General features: G+C 31.9%; 1 protein-coding gene across 1 annotated transcript in view; it reads right to left on the bottom strand.

Moving 5' to 3' along the window:
• The window catches only part of LOC132750814 (low-density lipoprotein receptor-related protein 2-like), a 33,029-nt gene that overhangs the window by 3,192 nt on the left and 9,979 nt on the right, over positions 1-19,858 (bottom strand). The window contains exons 6-13 of the mRNA XM_060740894.1: positions 16,443-16,594; positions 15,581-15,829; positions 8,542-8,688; positions 7,251-7,427; positions 6,055-6,159; positions 5,033-5,149; positions 4,738-4,917; positions 211-404 (exon numbers count right to left, since the gene is read on the bottom strand). Of these exons, the coding sequence (XP_060596877.1) occupies positions 211-404; positions 4,738-4,917; positions 5,033-5,149; positions 6,055-6,159; positions 7,251-7,427; positions 8,542-8,688; positions 15,581-15,829; positions 16,443-16,594 (1,321 nt within the window). The remainder of the gene's footprint in view (positions 1-210; positions 405-4,737; positions 4,918-5,032; positions 5,150-6,054; positions 6,160-7,250; positions 7,428-8,541; positions 8,689-15,580; positions 15,830-16,442; positions 16,595-19,858) is intronic.

Below are 19,858 nucleotides of genomic sequence, written 5' to 3'. Positions count from 1 at the left end.
CCACATATTTGTTCACAAAAAGCACATGTCAATGTTTAGTTTAAACAATATTTTACTTTTAATCCACACATTTACATAATAAATTACATAAAATAAAATTTACGGATTGAGTAGGAAGCTTGTAAAGAATTACCTTAGTAGACCAAAGACAGAATAAAATGTTTATTTTAAGAAGCTAGAAATCAAATCACGAAATTTTTTTTAACTTACATCAACCGTGCAAATACTGTTGTTCCTAAAAACTAAATCGTAGAAAGAACCCCTCGTACTTAAACGAATCTGCATCAAGTGTGTCGAGGATGTGTATATATAGCTGAAATCAAAATCTAAATTTCTGATTTCCATTGTGATTCCTCTTGATGACTCTCCTGTCAATCTATAGTCACAGTACACATTTATATTGCCTGCAAAAAAGTTTCATTTTTCAAGATTATGTAACATTACGGTTTAATAGCATTCACTTTTACTCAAAGTGTGCACATAACGACAGATACACCACGTCAATTCCTTAAGATATCTAGATACAGTTAAACACATTGGGTCATTACTTAGTAACCTTTATTTTAATGGCAAAGATGAGCGGCGCTTAAAGATATGGACTGAATATATAACAGGCGCGACGGTCGGTCCTAAGTCTATAAGCAACTATCCCTGCAAGATAACACTTTCAATGGAAACAATTACAAGGAACTATACTGCAACTGGTAGAGGGAGAGAATGAACCAGGCCAGGAATCTTTAAATTATGAATGTTAACAACAAGATAGCAGATCTCCTGACAACAAAACCAATTATATAAGCTGGATGCTAGTATTTATGTCAAAAGTAAGGCCAGCTATCTTATACTGAGAAAATGACAAAAAGGTAAAAATATCTGCGAGAAGAGCAAGTACACTAGGTAACTGTCTGTGGAAGCACAGGGGGTTTATAAATAAAAAGCAACAACAACAACAACAACAACAACAACAAATAAATGAAATAAAGCACACACATGTATACCTTCTATCAAATAACAAAGACATTTAAGTCAGAAAGCGGTTCTCTTATTAAAGAAGTGACTGTAAAAGAGAATTTCACAAGGATCCTGAATAAATACTCGCTGACATGCGTCAAAAATACAACATAAAACGAGCACAATCCCAAACAACTTCAGCGTATCCTTCAAGACATATGAGACAAAGTGTATATCCCAGATGAATAGAAGAAGTAAGTCACAGTCCAGCTGCCAAAGCAAATTGAACTGGAAGACTATAACATCTTGATCTGCATCACTTTTCTGCATCTCACAAGCAAGGTACATCATATTACATAGTAGCAATGCCGCTGTAGAAGAATTACAAAGTCAGGAACAGGCCATTCTCTGGAAAGGAATATCCTGAATTGACCACATATTGGTACTGAGACAGAGTCTAGAGACGTCAAGAGAATGGATTAGCACATTCTATGATGTGATTGTTTACTTTTGGCGTCCTGATTCACTCCGTAGGATCCTTCGTCAATATGGCATTTCAAAGAAGCTAATTCATATTATTCAATCTCTCTAAAAATATTTGTATCATCTCAGTAAGCCCTTTGAAGTTAAAAGCAAAATGAATCAAGGCTGTATCGTGTCACCCTTGCATCTGTCCTTTGCAATCGACTAGACTTTGAAGAAAATAACCAAAGGAAAAAGATTGGATTTACAGAGTAAACTGACCACAGTTGTAGATGACTTATACTATGCCTTGATCTCCCAGCAAAGGTCACCAATATAACTAACAGAATAAAGATTCCTCAGTGATATAGCAAGTCAGGGCTGAAGATTAAGATATAAAACAGGGGTCTTATAGATAAATGCAAACAACAATCCAGTTTCGATAATTAGAAAAAGACAAAGTTGATACCAGGATAAGCGAGTAAAACCAAGCCTTTACAATTTTCAGGCCCATATGTAGATTTGCAGAATCCACATTTAGTTCATGCTCTTCAACATCAATGTTTTTCTGAGTGCAGGAAGACCTCTGTAACCATTGCAAATACACTCGAAGTTTTTCAAAATGAATCCTCAAGAGTTTGTACAATATTATTTTAAACGAAGACCTGCACAACCAAACAGGGACGCTAACAATAATAGAAGCTATCCAAGCAAGACGCTTGCGATGGCTTGGCCATGTCCTACGCATGCTTTCTAACTCGCTACATAAGATTCCGCGGACATGGAAATTCAGGGGAAAAAGAGACATAGGTCAACTAAGGGAGACATCGAGGCGAATTATTCAGAAAGAAAAAACTTGATCGTTTAAAATTGCTGATGAATATCAAAATATAATATTCGTTCATTTGTACATTTTTTACGCATTTGTGTGCTGCAATGAGTTTTTAGCATATTAATTTAAGAAACACATGAATATGTAAATATATGCGTAATTCAATGTAATGTAAATACAATAACATAATATTATTAATTTTGTTGAAAGTTAATTAATTTATCTTCTAAATGTTTACAATATGAAATTAAAACAGAAGTACGTTACTTATTATATGTGAAACAAACTAAAATAATAAACGGCTTAATACTAAGATAAAAGTAATATCACAAAGGCAGATTTTATGTCTTCTAAGGCTTCTGCAATTTATCTATAACAAGATATTTCATTTGCAAACTATTTTATGATAACTTTATGATTATTGCTACATAATAAGAATATGTTGACAATTATAACGACTGAGGAGAAACAACAGCTAGGTCAGTCATCTGTTTTTCTGAATATCGAGTTTCCTTCATTACCCCCACAAGGGTATTGCCACAAATCTTTGTTAAAATTTAGCAGAGAGTAGCTGTATCAATCGAGAGCGGAAACGCCAATCTGTGACAATGTCAGTAAACTAAACTGAAATTTACAGAGCCTTTGGATAAGCTTTCCTTTGTTAGTTAATCCTTCAAGTACGAAAGGTGATTTAAATTAATGTGAACATATTTTAATTTGATTTAATTATTCTATAATTTTCATTTCGCAACCAATGTTCAATTTGTGATATATTGGCACATTGCATCTACAACGCTTTTTAAGTTCATTCAAAGTATATTTTCTCTTTTTATCGGCGTTTTAGGATTCCTGGGATTCCATAGTTTATTGTTGCTGCATCAGGACTCTTTGGCATCCATTCCTTCGGGGTAACGTACTTGACCTTACTTTTTTCAAAAAGCTGTTTCGGCCTTGCGGTCGCATGTCTGGAAGCACTGTTCCGATGGAATATCATTGACAATTCACGACCAGGAAAAAAACACAGAACGTCATTTTTCATAAAAGGCCGTAGAAGTTCCTGTCCATACCATTAACGCTTGTGCAAACGAATCCAGCTTAACGACCTTAAATGTTTTCAGTCTATCTCTTTTCCCCTTACATAGAAAACATGCCTTCGACCATAGCTACCACTTATTTAGAATATTGCATCGTCCGTAGTGACACCATCTTTCCATTTTCCACTATTAAAACGGATGTACAGATGTGAAGAACGAGTATACGTCTCTTCAGAATTGGCGTCTTATTTAGCTTATGAACACTGCCTTATTTTTTATTTTCATACGCATAATCTTTGAAATGATTTTATTTTGACAGAGATACTTAAAAATTATTTGCCATCTGTCTTTTGTTTCTGGATTCACCGATCTAAACATACTGCGTATCTCTTTATTTCTAAAGAGCTTTTTTCAAGTTATTCCGAATTTTACTTCGAATAAAATTTTGGAATGTTCATACGATTAATCTCCCCGATGGAAACAGTATGTCCCATATCCTTTAGATCTTTTACGACATTTGTTTCTTCAAAGGCCTAACAAAATGCCTTGAACTAAATCTCTAAATCCACGTTTTACCTGTGTAGCAAAACCAATTTATATCGTATCTTTAAACTGTTAAAACAATTTGCATGGACAAGCTCGTGCAGAAAACGTGCAGAAATATTGGTTTCAAAAGTGCCCACCTAAATATAAATCACCTCTCCTATAAAGTATAAAGCATCTCATTGAAATCTAAAAAATAATTGATCTCTCCAGAGAAAAGGAAAAAATGTATAAAGTAAAAACAAATAAGAAATATTTTTTTGCATTTCTGTCTGTGATTATTTCCAAATCCGTAACAACGAAAATTGTTTAATTAAATTTTGTCAGGGAATTATTTTACATACATTGCCTTATCATAAAGAAACACATTGAGGTGTAGTGACCGGTTAAGTCCCAAGGAGTGGTTTTGCTTCTTACTGTTTCAAAGCATTATTACTCTTTGCTACTTCACATATGTTGCGTTTGCCGTTATGGTTATGTTGTAACAGGTGACAGCTTTTGTTGTGCTTTTGTATATCCCATCTTGCATTTGTCGTCAACGTTTAGTATTTTCTGTCGCTTCCAAGACTCATTTTCAACTTTTGTCCCAACCTCCTTCCATTTCATGTCCTTTAACCCAGTCCTTTTTTCTTTATTACCAATCAACAACCCTATGTTGTGTTTATTTTATTTTCCATGTAGTTTTGCTTTCCGAACCCTGCTGAATGACAAATGTATGGTTCGCTCAAGTTCGGCATATTTGGTTACTATCATTGATTCAGATATGTTAATAATGACAATCTTTAATTCTACTCTCGACAGAAAATTCCATTTGCTTAATCTTTGCACGGGACTGAAGGCAACAATTTTTTAATAAATATGAAATAATATCAGAATAGTTCAAAAAATTAAAGAAATATAAACAATTTTACATACCAATGTAATATTGACCTGACTCATGGTTTCCTTTCTCCCACAAATCCTCGCAAGATAAAACGTCGTAATCCGTACAATCACTTTCATCACTGCCGTCTTGACAGTCACGCACTTTGTCACAAACCAGTATATTACTTATACATCTATCAACATCGCAATGGAAAGAGTCTCGACAAGTCGCTTAAAAAGAAATGTCAGCTTTTTAATAGACGAATTTAACTTTGGTGAGTGTGGGAACAAACATCATGCCTTCATGAGCACACTTAAGAAACTCTAAAATCGCATTATGACTTACCACATTTTATTTCGTCGCTACCATCTATACAGTGCGGGACTGCATCACAACTCTTGTTGGAAGGAATACATTGCTTGTTATCGCAAACGTATTCATCCAGTCCACAATTCCGAAGCTCTGAATATGTAAAGAAAACAACATGTATGTAAAACAATTAGATATTACGCTTTTACTACAGTGATATGATAGATAAGTAATAACATTGTAACTCTCTAAGGTCCTTGCTGTGCATATACACAGTTACGATATAGATATAGCTAAATAAGTTAGCATTTGAACGGTAAGATATGATTTCAAATAGGAAAATTCAGGAAACTATTGTGTCAATGATCTGTTCTATGTTAACAATACAATTTCAAATGGATTTTCATATTCCAAAGCCAATCGGTCCATTTGATTTATCTAAAACCGATATGAACAAAAATTATCATATATTTACGTTTACTAAGTGTTTGTTTGTTTGTTTCATTTTTACGCCTTTCTCCCAACAGTATTTCAGTCATATAGGCGGGTATGTTTCTAACCATCGTTCCTGGAGAGTTATTCCAGTACTAGACTACCTTCTTCCGCGCTTAACTACCAAAGCATCTCCCGGGATCGAACCCACGCTAGAGAGGTAACTAGATTAGAAGTCATCCACTCTAACCCCTTACCACGGAGGCGGTTGAAGGAACAACACATTTGTAAATGCATACCGTGTACATAAAGTTTATGCGTTCCTTTTTAAAAGATATCTAACTCTTAAAAGCTATTCATTAGTTGTTTAATACCAAATATCCACGTTTTAATTTTTAGTTATGAAATCGAATTTAAAGTCAAAATAAATTTCACCTTTGGAGAGTAATCATTCACATATATACTTTAACTTTTTTGTCACATTCGACATTTAATTGTTTAGTTGATTTTTACAGAAACTGCATTCGATTAAAATGAGACATTTCCTTTTTGAACTACATATAAATTAATCAAACAAAACACGAGATGCAAAAAGTATAGAATATAATAAGGTTTGCTAACTGTACCACAAAATTCATCCTCGGCATTAGTGCAATCTGGTTTAAAATCACAGACTTGACCTAGTTTTATACAGCTTCCATCAACACAAGAAAATTCGTTATCGTTGCACCCTGGTATATTTTAAATAAATGTATATAAAGTTATAAATATTGAAGTAACACATTAAATATACAAATCAAAGAAAGTCCTTGTTTTCGAAGAAGAGTTAGTGCTTCATTTCATTATTCTCTTGAATCAGAACCTAGGTAATAAGCATTCAAAATTCAGGTGTCATAAAAACAAAATTAAAATCACCTAATGAATATTGCTTTACTATTTAACAGGATCACCAAAATCAAAATATAAACATATTTTGGCAATATATTTGGATGTGCAAAAGTTAAGAGGGACACATTTCGTGTCAAAATTTTATACATCTCAATTAATACTTTTGATGCTTCATTTATGTACAAAAATAACATATTTACATTTATGACATACCCGTGCCACTTTTGCGACTCCATTAAAAAGATATGGCACGGCTGTGCATATATTTTGACGTGACTTCATTTGCATTACATAAATATTTCGTTAAGTTGCGCTAATTGTTAGCGTTATTCTATATATGTGCGTCAATGAAAATGGTTCTTTTTCAATTCAAGTAGTCTTCATTTTGGTATGTGATAAAAGAATTTTACATTCGTGTAAGTTCATCACTGAATTTGTTCAACTCGTTGAAAAAATAAATTTTATGCTCGCCAGGGGCTCACATAACATAATTTTATCCAACTCATTCAATAAATTCATTATTTAACTTACTGTCCTCTGTATGAACTATCTTTCTAATGAATTTTTAAAAAAGTAGAAATTTAATAAATCTAATATCAAACGGATATCATAGGCTGTTGCTCTTTAATTCTAGCATACTTGCTAATTTTTATTCCAAGATTAGATATAGTAAAAATGATAGGGCGAAAAATCTAACCTGTAATGAATCAGCAGCATGTAAAAACCAAAATTACTTTAACTTCTGTCGTTTTAAACATCTGTATGGAAAATGAGTTATGCTTTCATGATAATTCGTCTATAGTTTATTGTTTCCTTTGTACCATTTAATCACTTAAAATGACTTTAAAAAGTTCAACCAATCACAGAACACAATCTTACATGATATACAGATGTGCAATGATATTATAATAAAATCTAGTAAGGCTCGTGTTACCTGCATTATTTCGCAAACAATCAATTTCATCAGATGCATCTAAACAGTCTATTACAGTATCACATTTTGCAGCTATTGAAATCCATTCCTTACTTCCACATTGGAAATAGGATCCTTCTACAAGTCTCACAGGAAAACTTGTCGGAAACAATTCAACGTCTTGCACAAGTCCATGTTCTAAGTAGGATTAAAGAAAAAACAACACAAAACAGTATCATGTCGATATTTAACAATTAAGTTGATAAAATTGAAAATCACGTGACAAATTGATACATGTATATGATTTTACCGAATGACAGTTGAACTGTCAAAGAGGGGAAATGACTTCAAATTTATTTAACAGCTTTTGAATTTGATGTTATCTTTTAAAATCAATGAAATTCTGTCTGTTTATAAACGTCAGGTAGTCACTCATAAAACTTTTGATCCTGCATTGCTATTTTGTTTTTACAAAACGATAATCATTCAACATTATCTACAAAGGGAAATATTGATAAATTTAATTTTAAATGAGGCAATGTCTGATTCCCCTTTTAATTCTGTTAGAACATTTAATAATACACATACTGAAACCGATAAAATTTTAATACGCGAAGTACCAAAATTAATTATTAATACCCTTATTTGTTATCGATGTCAAAAGAATAGAAAAACAATAATCAGAGTGCAAGTATCTTCACGTCCTGATATTTATTACATACGCTTAATTTTATATTTGCATTACTATCTTTTCAATTCAAAAGTACATCGTATATTTTATAATTTATTGAATGTTTTTTTATTATCAATAGAGAATTACATTCCTAAGTAAATAATTTCAATCATGCACGTTTCACACAAATTATGAATCTGAATAAAAACAGTGCATAAAATACAACTTATTGTAAAAACCTCACGCATGAAAACATATGACACATAATGATTAAAAGAACTCAACCGAGGTCCAAACGTATAAAAATGAATTTCTTACATTGATCGGATAAATCATTTACATCGCATAAATTACAGAACATTATTAAGAAATATACCAAGAAATATATTGAAATTCGTTTTTGAGTTATTCGTAGCACCATTTGACCGAAAAGCGTCGCAACGCTTCTCAATGTTATGTCATTTTTAACAATTATATTTTTTATTCTAGAACAAACGGCATTACAGAATAATCTGAAATTTTGCACACAGTTTATTGCTCTGGGACTACTTCCAATGGAACATAAATATTGAATAAATATTTCCAGTCCCCTCATGTCAAGAAACCTCAGTTGAGTCCCTGTAATAATGAAGTTCCTACCGTTCATATTACAGTTCACTTCGTCGGTTTTGTCTTCACAATGGAACGTTTTATCACATTTATTCACCATCGGTATTTGGCGTCCCGTGGATTCGCATGAAAAATGGTCACCAACACTCTCGGTTTTCACAGACACGGGATCGGCTTCTTAAAACGTTAAAACAACATTCGTCAAGCAAACCTGGAGGACTTCTTTAGGAAATGATTTATGTTTAAAAGATAAATCTGTTCATCAAGTGATTTGTATTTAATAAACGAAAATTCATTATTTGTTTCTTAGATTTAAATCACACTTTTTATCATCAAGTTAATTTGAATATCTATTTAAAATGTCAAAAAGACAGAGGAAAAGGGGGATATTTAATCAAATTTACTTTAATTGTGTTAGACTCCATACAGGACACACATACATTTAAGACAAGTCTTAAAAACATGAAATGGAAAATCAATCAAGAATGATAAAGGCAGAGATCTTTAAGTGTGACATCATTATGTATTATAAAGACTAAACAGACATATTTTGCAAAACTTATTAGGTGATTTGAACTATTTATGCCAAAAAGAAAGTATATTCTACAGTTAGATAAATGTTTTGTCGGTTTAAAACAAATCGATATAATTATGTTTTAATTGAAACACAGTCTTCAAAATCTACGTTTTAAGCGCACATATGATTATAATATAATTGTGTTTTGTACTCATATGAGTGTGGGTCAATATGTAATGCAATTTGAAGAATATTTTCTTGTCAAGCTGGTAAACTTGAGGTTAACATCTGCTTTCAAGTGAAATTTATTTTTATCTAAATAAAACCTTACACGAGTAGCTTAATTTTTAATATGGCTGGTAAAACGCTCGGTTTTTTAAAAAAAAAGCGCAAATGGATCACATGCAAACTCGGGCATAACCAGGAAAATCTGCTATAACTGTTTATAATGATATTCGATATATCTAAGGCAACAATGAAATCAATCTGACTAAGGTTCAGATCTACTTATTTCTTACATGTAGATCTTATAGCCACCTTATCTTTTTTCGCCTTCATTCAGGTTTGGATTTACCGTGTTTGCTCAATTTAGCCATTCAACTAAATCGCCCGTTACAATAGGAATTAGAAACTGTGAATTTTGTTGTTGACAGTGTAGTGATTCTAGGTGTATGCCATTTTTAACAGCTTTTCTGTTGGGTTTACCTTTTAGCGAAGTGGTTGAGTGTCCGCCTTGTTATCGAGAGGATCAAAGTTTAAAACCTGGTCATCAGCTGAGGGTTTTCAGACTAACAATAAAAATATTATAACACATAATTTTTTAATAAACTTTTACAGGTGTATTTGTGATTGTTTCAGTCACTTTATATTAATAATATCAAACTAAGGAACACATAGAAGTCGTTCCAAATCAAACTTTCTAACAATAGATAATTATGTTCATGGACGGCGCCATGTTTTTTCCAGGGTAATATCTTGAAGTAGTGATGATTACCTTCTGGAACAGAATCGCTTTCAAAACTATGAAAGTCGCCGATGAATGGCTATTTGTAGAAGTCACTCCGTGTTTGGAGATGGTCTAATCAATTATTTAGAACTGGTTTCAATCAGATTGCAATGAAATATATTAAAAATCGGTACGAGGTAATAAATAAAGCCTGTAAGTCTGTTAGATAAAGCTCCATAGATACAAACAAATTTAATATGTCTCACTGAGTAAAATTCAGTAAATATCCATATACTTTTAATGAATTTAATCAAAAAAAAAAAGAATTGTCTTATGGGGTTGATGAGAGTGTGGTGCATGGTTGTGGGTATGCAAAGTTAAAGGTTATTGATTTTATTTCAACTGTTCTTAGAAGTAAATGGTGCAATTGCAATTACATGACAATATCTAAAGCATACGAATTAGCGTATTTTAATTATTTATTATGACAAATAAGGTATCAATCATTTCAATGAACGTTCAGGGTATTGCTGATAGGGCAAAGCGTAGAGATGTCATAAATTTTCTTAAAAGTAAAAAATACTCTATTTGCATGTTGCAAGATACACAAGTCAAGAAGAACATTTTAAACGCTCAACGTGGGGATATGAAACTTACTTTTCCAATTACAATACCTAGTCAGGTGAAGTTGCCATATTTATTAATAATAATTTTGATTGTAATGTAAATGCTATTAAAAAAGATAATGATGGTAATTTACTTATCCTTAATTGTTAATAATGTGAAAAAGTTATAACGTTAGTAAACTTATACGGACCAAATAAAGATACTCCTCAGTTTTATGACTCAATTTTGGACAGACTTTCTAAATATGAAAATTCTTTGTATATTCTTGCTGGGGATTTTAATTTAGTGCTTAATCAAGAAGTAGATTGCCAAAATTACTTACATTTGAATAATCCCAATGCTCGGGATAAAGTTCACTCTATTATTTCAGAGTTAAATTTAATCGATGTCTGGCATGAAAATAACATAGAAAAAAGGGAATATACGAGTACATTGTTTAGGTATAATCCAATAAAAAAGCACGTTTAGATTTCTTTCTTATTTCAGATCAGTTATATAATGAAGTTGACTGTACAAAAATATTACCAGGGTATCTAACCGACCATTCATTAATTTATATGTGCTTAGAATTTGGAAAATTTAGGAAAGGGAGATCTTACTGGAAATTTAACAATTCCCCTTTACGTGATGAGGCTTACATTGTTAAGGTAAAAGAAACTAAAAGACAATACTCAACTAACACTGTAGAAAATCTAGATGAATTAAATGAAATCCCAGCACAGGATTTAATTTTCAATATCAATGAACAACTATTTTTTGAAACTTTACTCATGAATATTAGAGGAATAACAATATCGCATTCATCATATAGGAAAAAAAAACAAGACATAAATAAAGAGGAAGTTATTTTAAGTGAAATAGAAAAAATAGAAAAAGAACAAGATATAAATTATGAAATATTGCAAAACAAAAGAATAGAACTTTCAAATTTGAGGAAAAAGAAAACGGATGGAGTACTTATATGATCAAAAGATTAGTGGATTAATGAAGGTGAAAAGACAAGTCGTTATTTCTGTAACCTTGAAAATAGAAATGTTGTCTCCAAAGTTATGAGTTCGCTTAAAAATGTAAAAGGGAAAATTTTAAATACATAAGAAAAGATTTTGAAAGAAACAAAGAATCATTATGAAAGGTTGTATAACTTAAGAGAAACCAGTGATATTTTTTTAACTAGTCTACTTGCAGCAAAATCAAGATATTCAAAAACGTACTGAACAAGACAAACAAAAATTGAAGGTGTTTTAGCTTATGAAGAAATGTTGAATTCTTTAAAGCGTATGTCAAATGGTACAAGTCCCGGTAACGATGGATTTTCCACAGAATTTTTCAAATTTTTCTGGTCTGATATTGATATATTTTTTGCCAGGTCAATGAATTATGCTTATTCAGTTGGTGACTTATCAGTAACACAGAAACAAGGGGTAATAACTTGTATTCCAAAAGGAAATAAGGATAAGCTATTAATTAAAAATTGGCGACCAATATCTCTTCTAAATGTAGCATATAAAATAGCTTCCTCATCAATTGCATCTCGTTTAAAAAATGCGTTGGATGAAATCAAAAACCATGATCAAACTAGTTTTCTTCCTGGTAGATTAATGGCGTCAAATGTTGAATGTTATATGACAACTTATTTCACTCTGAAAAATGTAATATTCCAGAATTGTTATTATTAATTAATTTTGCCGCTGCGTTTGATACTGTTTCTTGGAAATTTATGCATCATGTACTATATTTTTTTAAATTTTGGTCCCTCTTTTAGAAGTTGGATCAAGTTATTCTATACTAATACAGAATCATGTGTCATGATAAATGGCCACATGTCAGACTGGTTCAAACTTCAAAGGGGTTTTCGTCAAGGTGATGCCCTATCGCCATACCTGTTCATCGTTTGTGCAGAGGTACTGTCAATATTAATAAGAAAAAACAAAGATATCAAAGGTGTTATAATTAATGAGAAAGAGTATAAGATTTCACAGTATGCTGATGATACTATGTATATTTTAAAGATCCTGTAACACAATTTTTTCATGGTTTTATTTCATAAATATGATGCTCAAATTAAAATTTTTGTCAATATTGTAAGTTCTAATAAGCATTATTTATAAAGATATTACCCAATTTGACATTTCATGTAAATAAAGGGAGGTAATTAGAAATTTATTTTCTATAAATTCTAAGTCAAATTTTCCAATAAGAAATGAATGCATGTAATTTATTGATTAAATATAATATGCACAAATAATTGCAGTACACATTTTACATTTCTTCGATGATTGCAAATTGTTTTATTTGCATAATTACAAACATATATAACTTTTTGCAAGTGTGGTAAACACACAGTTACAATATTAATCACAAAACATACAGGATCTTTACAGCCAAATCATTAAAGAATACCATGGAAGTTTTAAAATTCTATGCAGAGATTTCAGGCCTTAACATTAATATGGGAAAAACCATAGTAGTCTGGTTTGGCTCCTACAGAAATAGCTAAGTAGTTCTTTGTCCTGATTATAATCTAGATTGGAACACTGAAGTTTTTACAGTATAAGGTATTAAATTCTCAACAGATCATAATGACAATAAATATAGTCAGTTGGTAGAAAGTACTTTGCCTTGTATACATAATATTTTTAAGTATGGAACTGATTTCATAAAAACAAAACTAAGTTGTGATTTTTTTTAAAAACCCTTTTTTTGGAAAGATAAAATAAAATTATAAAGTTTTTTCTTTAAAGGGTTTAGCCAAAACAAAAAAAGATCTTTTAACTCTTTTAAAAATTTATGGAAAACCCGGGCAAAAAAATTTTAAAAATTTTTTGTTTTTCATCAAACCCAAAGAGGGAAATTAAGGGAGGAATTCTTATTTTTAGGTGAAAAAATTTCGTCAGACGGGTTTGATTTTTATTAAATTCAAAAAAAAATTTTTTAAAAAAATTAACAAAAAGAACCCAAAAACTTTCTAGAATATGGGGGGGTTATTAAAAGCACGGGAAATGAGTTTTTAAAAAGGGGAAATTCTTTGCCAAGAATTTTCCCTTTAAGGGAAAATTTTAAATAATGTAAAATTTTCTTAAAAAACCTAGGCAAAAATTTTTCTTTAAAAAAAGGGTTTGGCCAAAAAGATTTTTTAAAACCCTATAAATTGGAGCCGGACAATATCCTAACACTCTTTTAAAATGGAAAAATGAAATAACAGAGGCTGTTTAACCATATAAATTTACAAAGGATTCAAAATTAATCTGGTTCCAGTTTAGACTGAACCACAGAATACTTGCCACAAATTATTTGTTGAAAAAAATGAACATTGTAAATAACGATATATGCCATTTTTGTAAATCTGAGAGAGAAACTCTTATTCATCTTTTCCATGATTGTGACATTGTCAAAAACCTTTGGAGAATATTACAAAATTATGTCAAAGATAAATGTAATATTACGTGTGATGATTGGAATGTTACTGACATTCTTTTTTGGTAATACAAAATATGACAAAGTCATAAATGGTCTGATTTTAAATAGAAAAAATTACATTTACTATTGTAGAGTTAAACAAATAAGGCCTTCTATTGCTAATTTTAAAACTCATATATATGCCAGATATACAGTTGAAAAATACATAGCTTAACAGAATCAAACATATGAATTGTTTCAGAAATCATGGCAGAAATACAAAAGCCTAGCAAACTTTGAATAGTGTTTGTGTATTCTGTGTATTAATGAAGGTTTAAGTCATGTATTATAATTCTACAACTTTGCACTTCACTGCTGCGGCACCAGGAGACACCATCAAAAATCTAGAATTCCCTATTATTTGAAATTTGAATCTGAGATAGAAATCCTTCTAGTAGATTTCACCGAACCTTTTTTTATTTTCTTCATTTTTTATATCCTTTTTCTTTGAAAAGCATATTTATCCCATAGGTACAAAATCTGAATATTTAATTTTTAAGAAAACAAAGAAAAAGGTTTTTAAAAGAAGATTTTCTTTTTTAAAAACCCTTTTTTTCTGTTAATTTTCCACTGTAGTGTTTTTGTAAAAAGGATTTTTAAACTTTTTTCCTTTTTTGGTTTAATTTAGTTTTTAATTTTGTTTGGTTGTTTTAAAACTGTTTAAAAAATTGCTAAAAATTAAACTTTTTATTTGACAAAAGAATTTTTTTGTTTCCAATTGGGTTTTTTTAAAAATAAAAATTTTTTTTAAATTTTGGGCGAAAATAAATTTTTTTTAAAAAAAATTTTTAACAAAAAAAAAAATTTTAAAAAAAATTTGTCTCATGACAAAAAAACCCAAAAGGCTTTTCTTTAAACCCGAAAAACCCAAATTATGAAAGGGGATACCCAAAAGGGGAAAACTCATACGTTTTCTGAAAAATGGACAAAATAATTCCCAAAAAGAAAAAGTTTCCCCCTACCTTGAACGAGTTAAATGCACTAAAAAACTAAAAAATGGTTTTGAAATATGACAGTTGCCGAATTTAAAACTGTGCCCAGTAATTTAAGCTGATTTTTTCTCAATTCAATTCAAATTTTTATTCGGCACAAACATATAAATGACCATCGCCAATATAACATATATAAAATGGCGGTACAAATACAAAGAGAAAAACATAGTCATATTTATTAACTCTGTCAAATTCTGTCGATAATAGCAAAACAAAGATGATCCATAACATATATTTCAATATATATATACTAGTTTACGACAATTCGCAACCGTTCGTCGGCCATGCATTGCGAAGCGATTCACAAGTGTCATCGATACAAGTGTAGAAATGGAAAATGTTGAAAATACCTAAAGAGGACTAAGTTGAAACCCTTACAAATTGGATTAAGAATTAGAAATGTTATATTTCCGTAGGAGATAATCTCAAAGGGTTAAAATAAAAAAAATGTAATAAAATATTTTTGTTTTTTTACCATATTGCATCACATATTGACCCACCCTCGTTTATGTTATCTTAAATAATACGTACGTGAGAAGAAGCATGGCTCCCACGATATCACAGTGTTATTCACATTGCAACCAAATATTCCCGAGTCAGAGGGGTCTTCACACAAATCAGAATTTATGTTAAACAAATCCCTGTCTTTATCAACTATCAAATGGTTATTTTCTGTTAAATTACTCCATCTTTGACAGGCCTTTCCAGAGTATGAGTAATTGATTTTAATTTTGTTTTTCTTTGACAACGAGTTGCACATTCCTTGGATAAAAACGTTTACTGTAGAAGAAAGAAAAAAGTTGCATTTATATCAAATTTCTCAAAGAAAAGTAGTCTGGACAAGTTTCCGTGTAGCTGGCAACACACAAATCATTAACAGACCAAAACGTCCTTTTTATTCAAGGACCGTTACCCTACCAAACATTATTCAAGCAGTATGAATGTGAGTATATATGTATTATGAGAACTTGAGCATATTTCCTTTATAAGAATGCGTCATTTTTTTTTCGTACCTATTTGTTTTACCAGAGTCATGTAATTCCTTATACTAGAATGCGTGCATTATTTGTTTTACTAGAATTCGTACATAATTCTTTTACGCATATATTTATTATTTCTGTTTCTAGAATGCATGCAAATTAATTTTACCAGAATCTTAGTAAAATGTGTGACCATTTACTTAACAAAAATGCATATATTTTTTTGTAATGAAGACATAGGTCTTTTTAATTTCACAGTTTGCGAACACATTCATATAAGTCAAATGTGTTTTTATTTCTTTCTGAATGTCTGCATATCTTTTCCACTTTTTTCGACTAGCATTAAAAAACATTATAGAAAGATAAAGAAAAAGGAAACAATTGTGCCGGACTATCAACATAAAAGATATTACGTTTTCTTTTCTTTTCATTTTCTTCTTCAGTCTGGCAGATGAAATAGTCTGCAAGATTAGTTGTACAATCTCCTGTCTCCCATGTTCTGTCCATATTGAATGACCGGAAGTTTGTCTGAGTGCAGTCTCCAACTGATGGCTGACCAACTGCCCTGAAATGTTTTGGAAAGTTCTTAAAATGAATGAAACGGGGTATTATTTAAATGTCAATAAGTTAAACACCGACCGTCAAAACTTATCACTTTGAAATATAAAACTTAAACAAAATATGTATGAATAAAAGTAAATAAGATGAAATAAAATAACAATTTTTCTCTTTCCTTTAAAACATTTAACTAGGAATTGAGGTAACATTGCGGAATATCAGTCCAGTATAGCATTGTTAGGTGAGATTGACGGGTGACAAACTACATCGATACCAAATATGGCTGACCTGTCAGCGGTATGATGCGTTTTTCTAGTGGAAAGTATCATTTACGATGTTGTTGTACAAATACAAATACAAATACAAGACATTTATATAGCGCAAAAATGTATTAAATATTCGATTGCGCTGTACATTATTAAGACTATATACACATATGCTTGATCAAGACACTCCCAAACCCAGTCTCGATAGCACAGCCAATCCACAACTCTAGTTGAAAAACAGTCCAAACAAGTATGTTTTAAGTTTGGCCTTAAACTTTCATTGGTAATGTCCTTCAGATAGTCTGGCAATGAATTCCACCATTTAGGTCCCACAATGGCCAATGATCTATCAGCAAGTTTTGAATTTTTTGATGGTATATCAAACCGAATGTGGCTAGATGATGAGGATCTCAGTCTTTTCCTGTACTGACTCTGGCATTTAGTGAACAATTTACGAAGATACAATGGAGCGGTGCCATTTGCAACACGAAACACAGTCACAATAACTTTGTACATGATTATTGCTCGAATTGGAAGCCAGTGGAGTGATTTAAGAATTTCAGCACTGGATTGATAGTAAGCAGATCCAGTGACAATTCTAGCAGCATAATTCTGCACACGTTGTAATTTATCAAGTTGATAGGCTGGAATATCAACGAATAATCCATTGCAAAAGTCTAAATGTGAATGAATCAAACCGTGAACAAGGATTTCTGCAGATTTCTGAGTGAGATGTTTTCTGATTGCTTTCAAATTTCTTAACTGCATGTGTGCAATCTGACACTTCTTTAGAATATGGATGTCAAAACTTAAAGTGCTGGTCATCTGTACTCCAAGGTCTCGAACATTGTCAACACAGTTGACTTCGACCCCACCAACATTGACACTGGAAATGTTCAATTTCTTCAGCTGATGTCTTGTACCATAAATGATGATTTCTGTTTTGCTATTATTCATTTTTAACTTAAATCTAGTCATCCATAACACAATATCATTAAGACATTCAGTTAGTTTTTGGCGAACGATTTCTTTGCTGTGATGGTCACAAGCTCTAATTTTAAATGCCACTTTATGATCGTCTGCATATCCATACAAATCCGCCGGATATTTCTGAACTATTTTGTTAAGGGCAGCTAGATAGAGAGTAAATATCACCAGCACAAGAACCCTGGGGAACCCCGAACCTCAGTGGTTCAGTATCCGATGAGGACTGTTCAATGACAACTTTCATATCTCTGTTGGTTAAATAAGATTCGATCCACTTTAATGGAATACCCTGTATGGCAAAGTCTTTCTGTAGGATTTCAAGTAATATTGGTATATCGATAGTATCGAAGGCGGCGCTTAAATCAATCATTACAACTATTGTCACATGGCGGCTTTCAGCTGTTTCTAGCAGATCACTGTACATTTTGATCATAGCAGACTCAACACTTTGAAATTTACGGTATGCACTTTTGTAAGATGGTAACAAATTGTTGGACTCAATGTGGCTTGAAATTTGGTTCATTGCAGCTTTTTCAAGAATTTTCGACAAGAATGACAGGTTTGATACAGGCCGATAGTTTTTCAATTCTAAGGGAAGGCCTTTCTTTTTCAAAAGGGGCTTAATAACAACGCTCTTCCACGTCTCTGGAAAAACACCAGAAGACAATGACCGATTCACGATTTCTGTCACAACAGGTGCAATCAAATGAAGATTTTCTTTCAGCTTTGGTGTTGGCATAACGTCCAACTCACATGTTGTTGACTTTGATTCACTCACAAGTTTGATTATGTCTTTTTCATTTAGAGGTATAAATTTGTTCATGATATTTTCACTTGATGGTACATCAGATGCCATAATACTATCAATCACTGAAAATGATGTTTCTGTGTTTATGTTATCCAGATCATCACGAAGTTTAAGGATTTTGTCACTAAAGTAACGCAAGAAATCGTTTGCAAGTGCCGTCTCACTGGTGTGAGGTGGAAGTGGGTTATCCTTCGAACGCCCAAGCAAGTCTGAAGTCACGCTATATAACTTCTTCACATTCCCTTCAGCCTCTCCAATTCTACTCTGATAGAACCCATCCTGTGCTGATGCTATTGCCGCAGTATAGGAGTTTCTTACATTATTGTACACTATTTTTGTGAGATCTGACCTGTCCTTTAAGTATATTTTCTCTATTGATCTTTTGTACTGTTTTAATTGCTTAAGATATCCAGAGCACCATGGAAGTTTGGGTCTAACAGTAATTGATCTTTCTTTCAATGGAGCATGTTTACAAATTATATCAGATGCAGTCTTTGTGAAATCAGACACAAGTTCATTCACGGTAGATGATTTTTCTGCCAAACTCTTTAACTCTTCAAGATTGGCTTCTAACAAGTTCTTCAACACACATTTCCAGTTACGTGATATGATGTTTTTTTGTAACCAAAGGGGGGCAGAATTGTTGAATATTACAACTAACAAAACAGTGATCAGAGATGTAATAGTTAGACTGAAGATTGGTTACACTAGCAAGTTTGTCTTCCTTTTTTGTGAACATCAGGTCAATAATATGCCCACTAGAATGAGTTGGTATTCACATTGTTGGAATTGCTTGGTGTAGCAGTCTGATTGCATGTCCATATGAATATTGAAGTCCCCAAGAATTACCATGGACCTAGATTGAGATGAAACTTGTTCTAAATATTCAGTGAATTCAGTCATGAATGTAGATTGAGTGACCGGGTGTTTTGCACAATATGGCGGTCTATAAATGCCAACGATTCTAAGTATGAATGTTTGGATACATATTTGCCATTCAGCACATTCAAATGATTGATACGATTTGCTGGGTAGGCTTGACACTTTCAGGTTATCTCTGTATAGAAGGCCTATTCCTCCACCATTACGATCAGGCCTGGTTACATCATCAAAGCAGAACCCTTTCTGAGCCAGTTCACCCCTTACAACATCATCACCATCAGTCTGTAGCCAAGTTTCCGTTATTAAACAAAAGTCAATATTCTCTTCA

This window comes from Ruditapes philippinarum, unplaced genomic scaffold, assembly GCF_026571515.1.
Source record: "Ruditapes philippinarum isolate M1 unplaced genomic scaffold, ASM2657151v2 ctg1875_1_1_1_1, whole genome shotgun sequence".
Lineage (NCBI taxonomy): Eukaryota > Metazoa > Mollusca > Bivalvia > Venerida > Veneridae > Ruditapes > Ruditapes philippinarum.
Note: the sequence above shows the minus strand (reverse complement) of the source record. Positions and strands in the feature narration are given on the sequence as shown.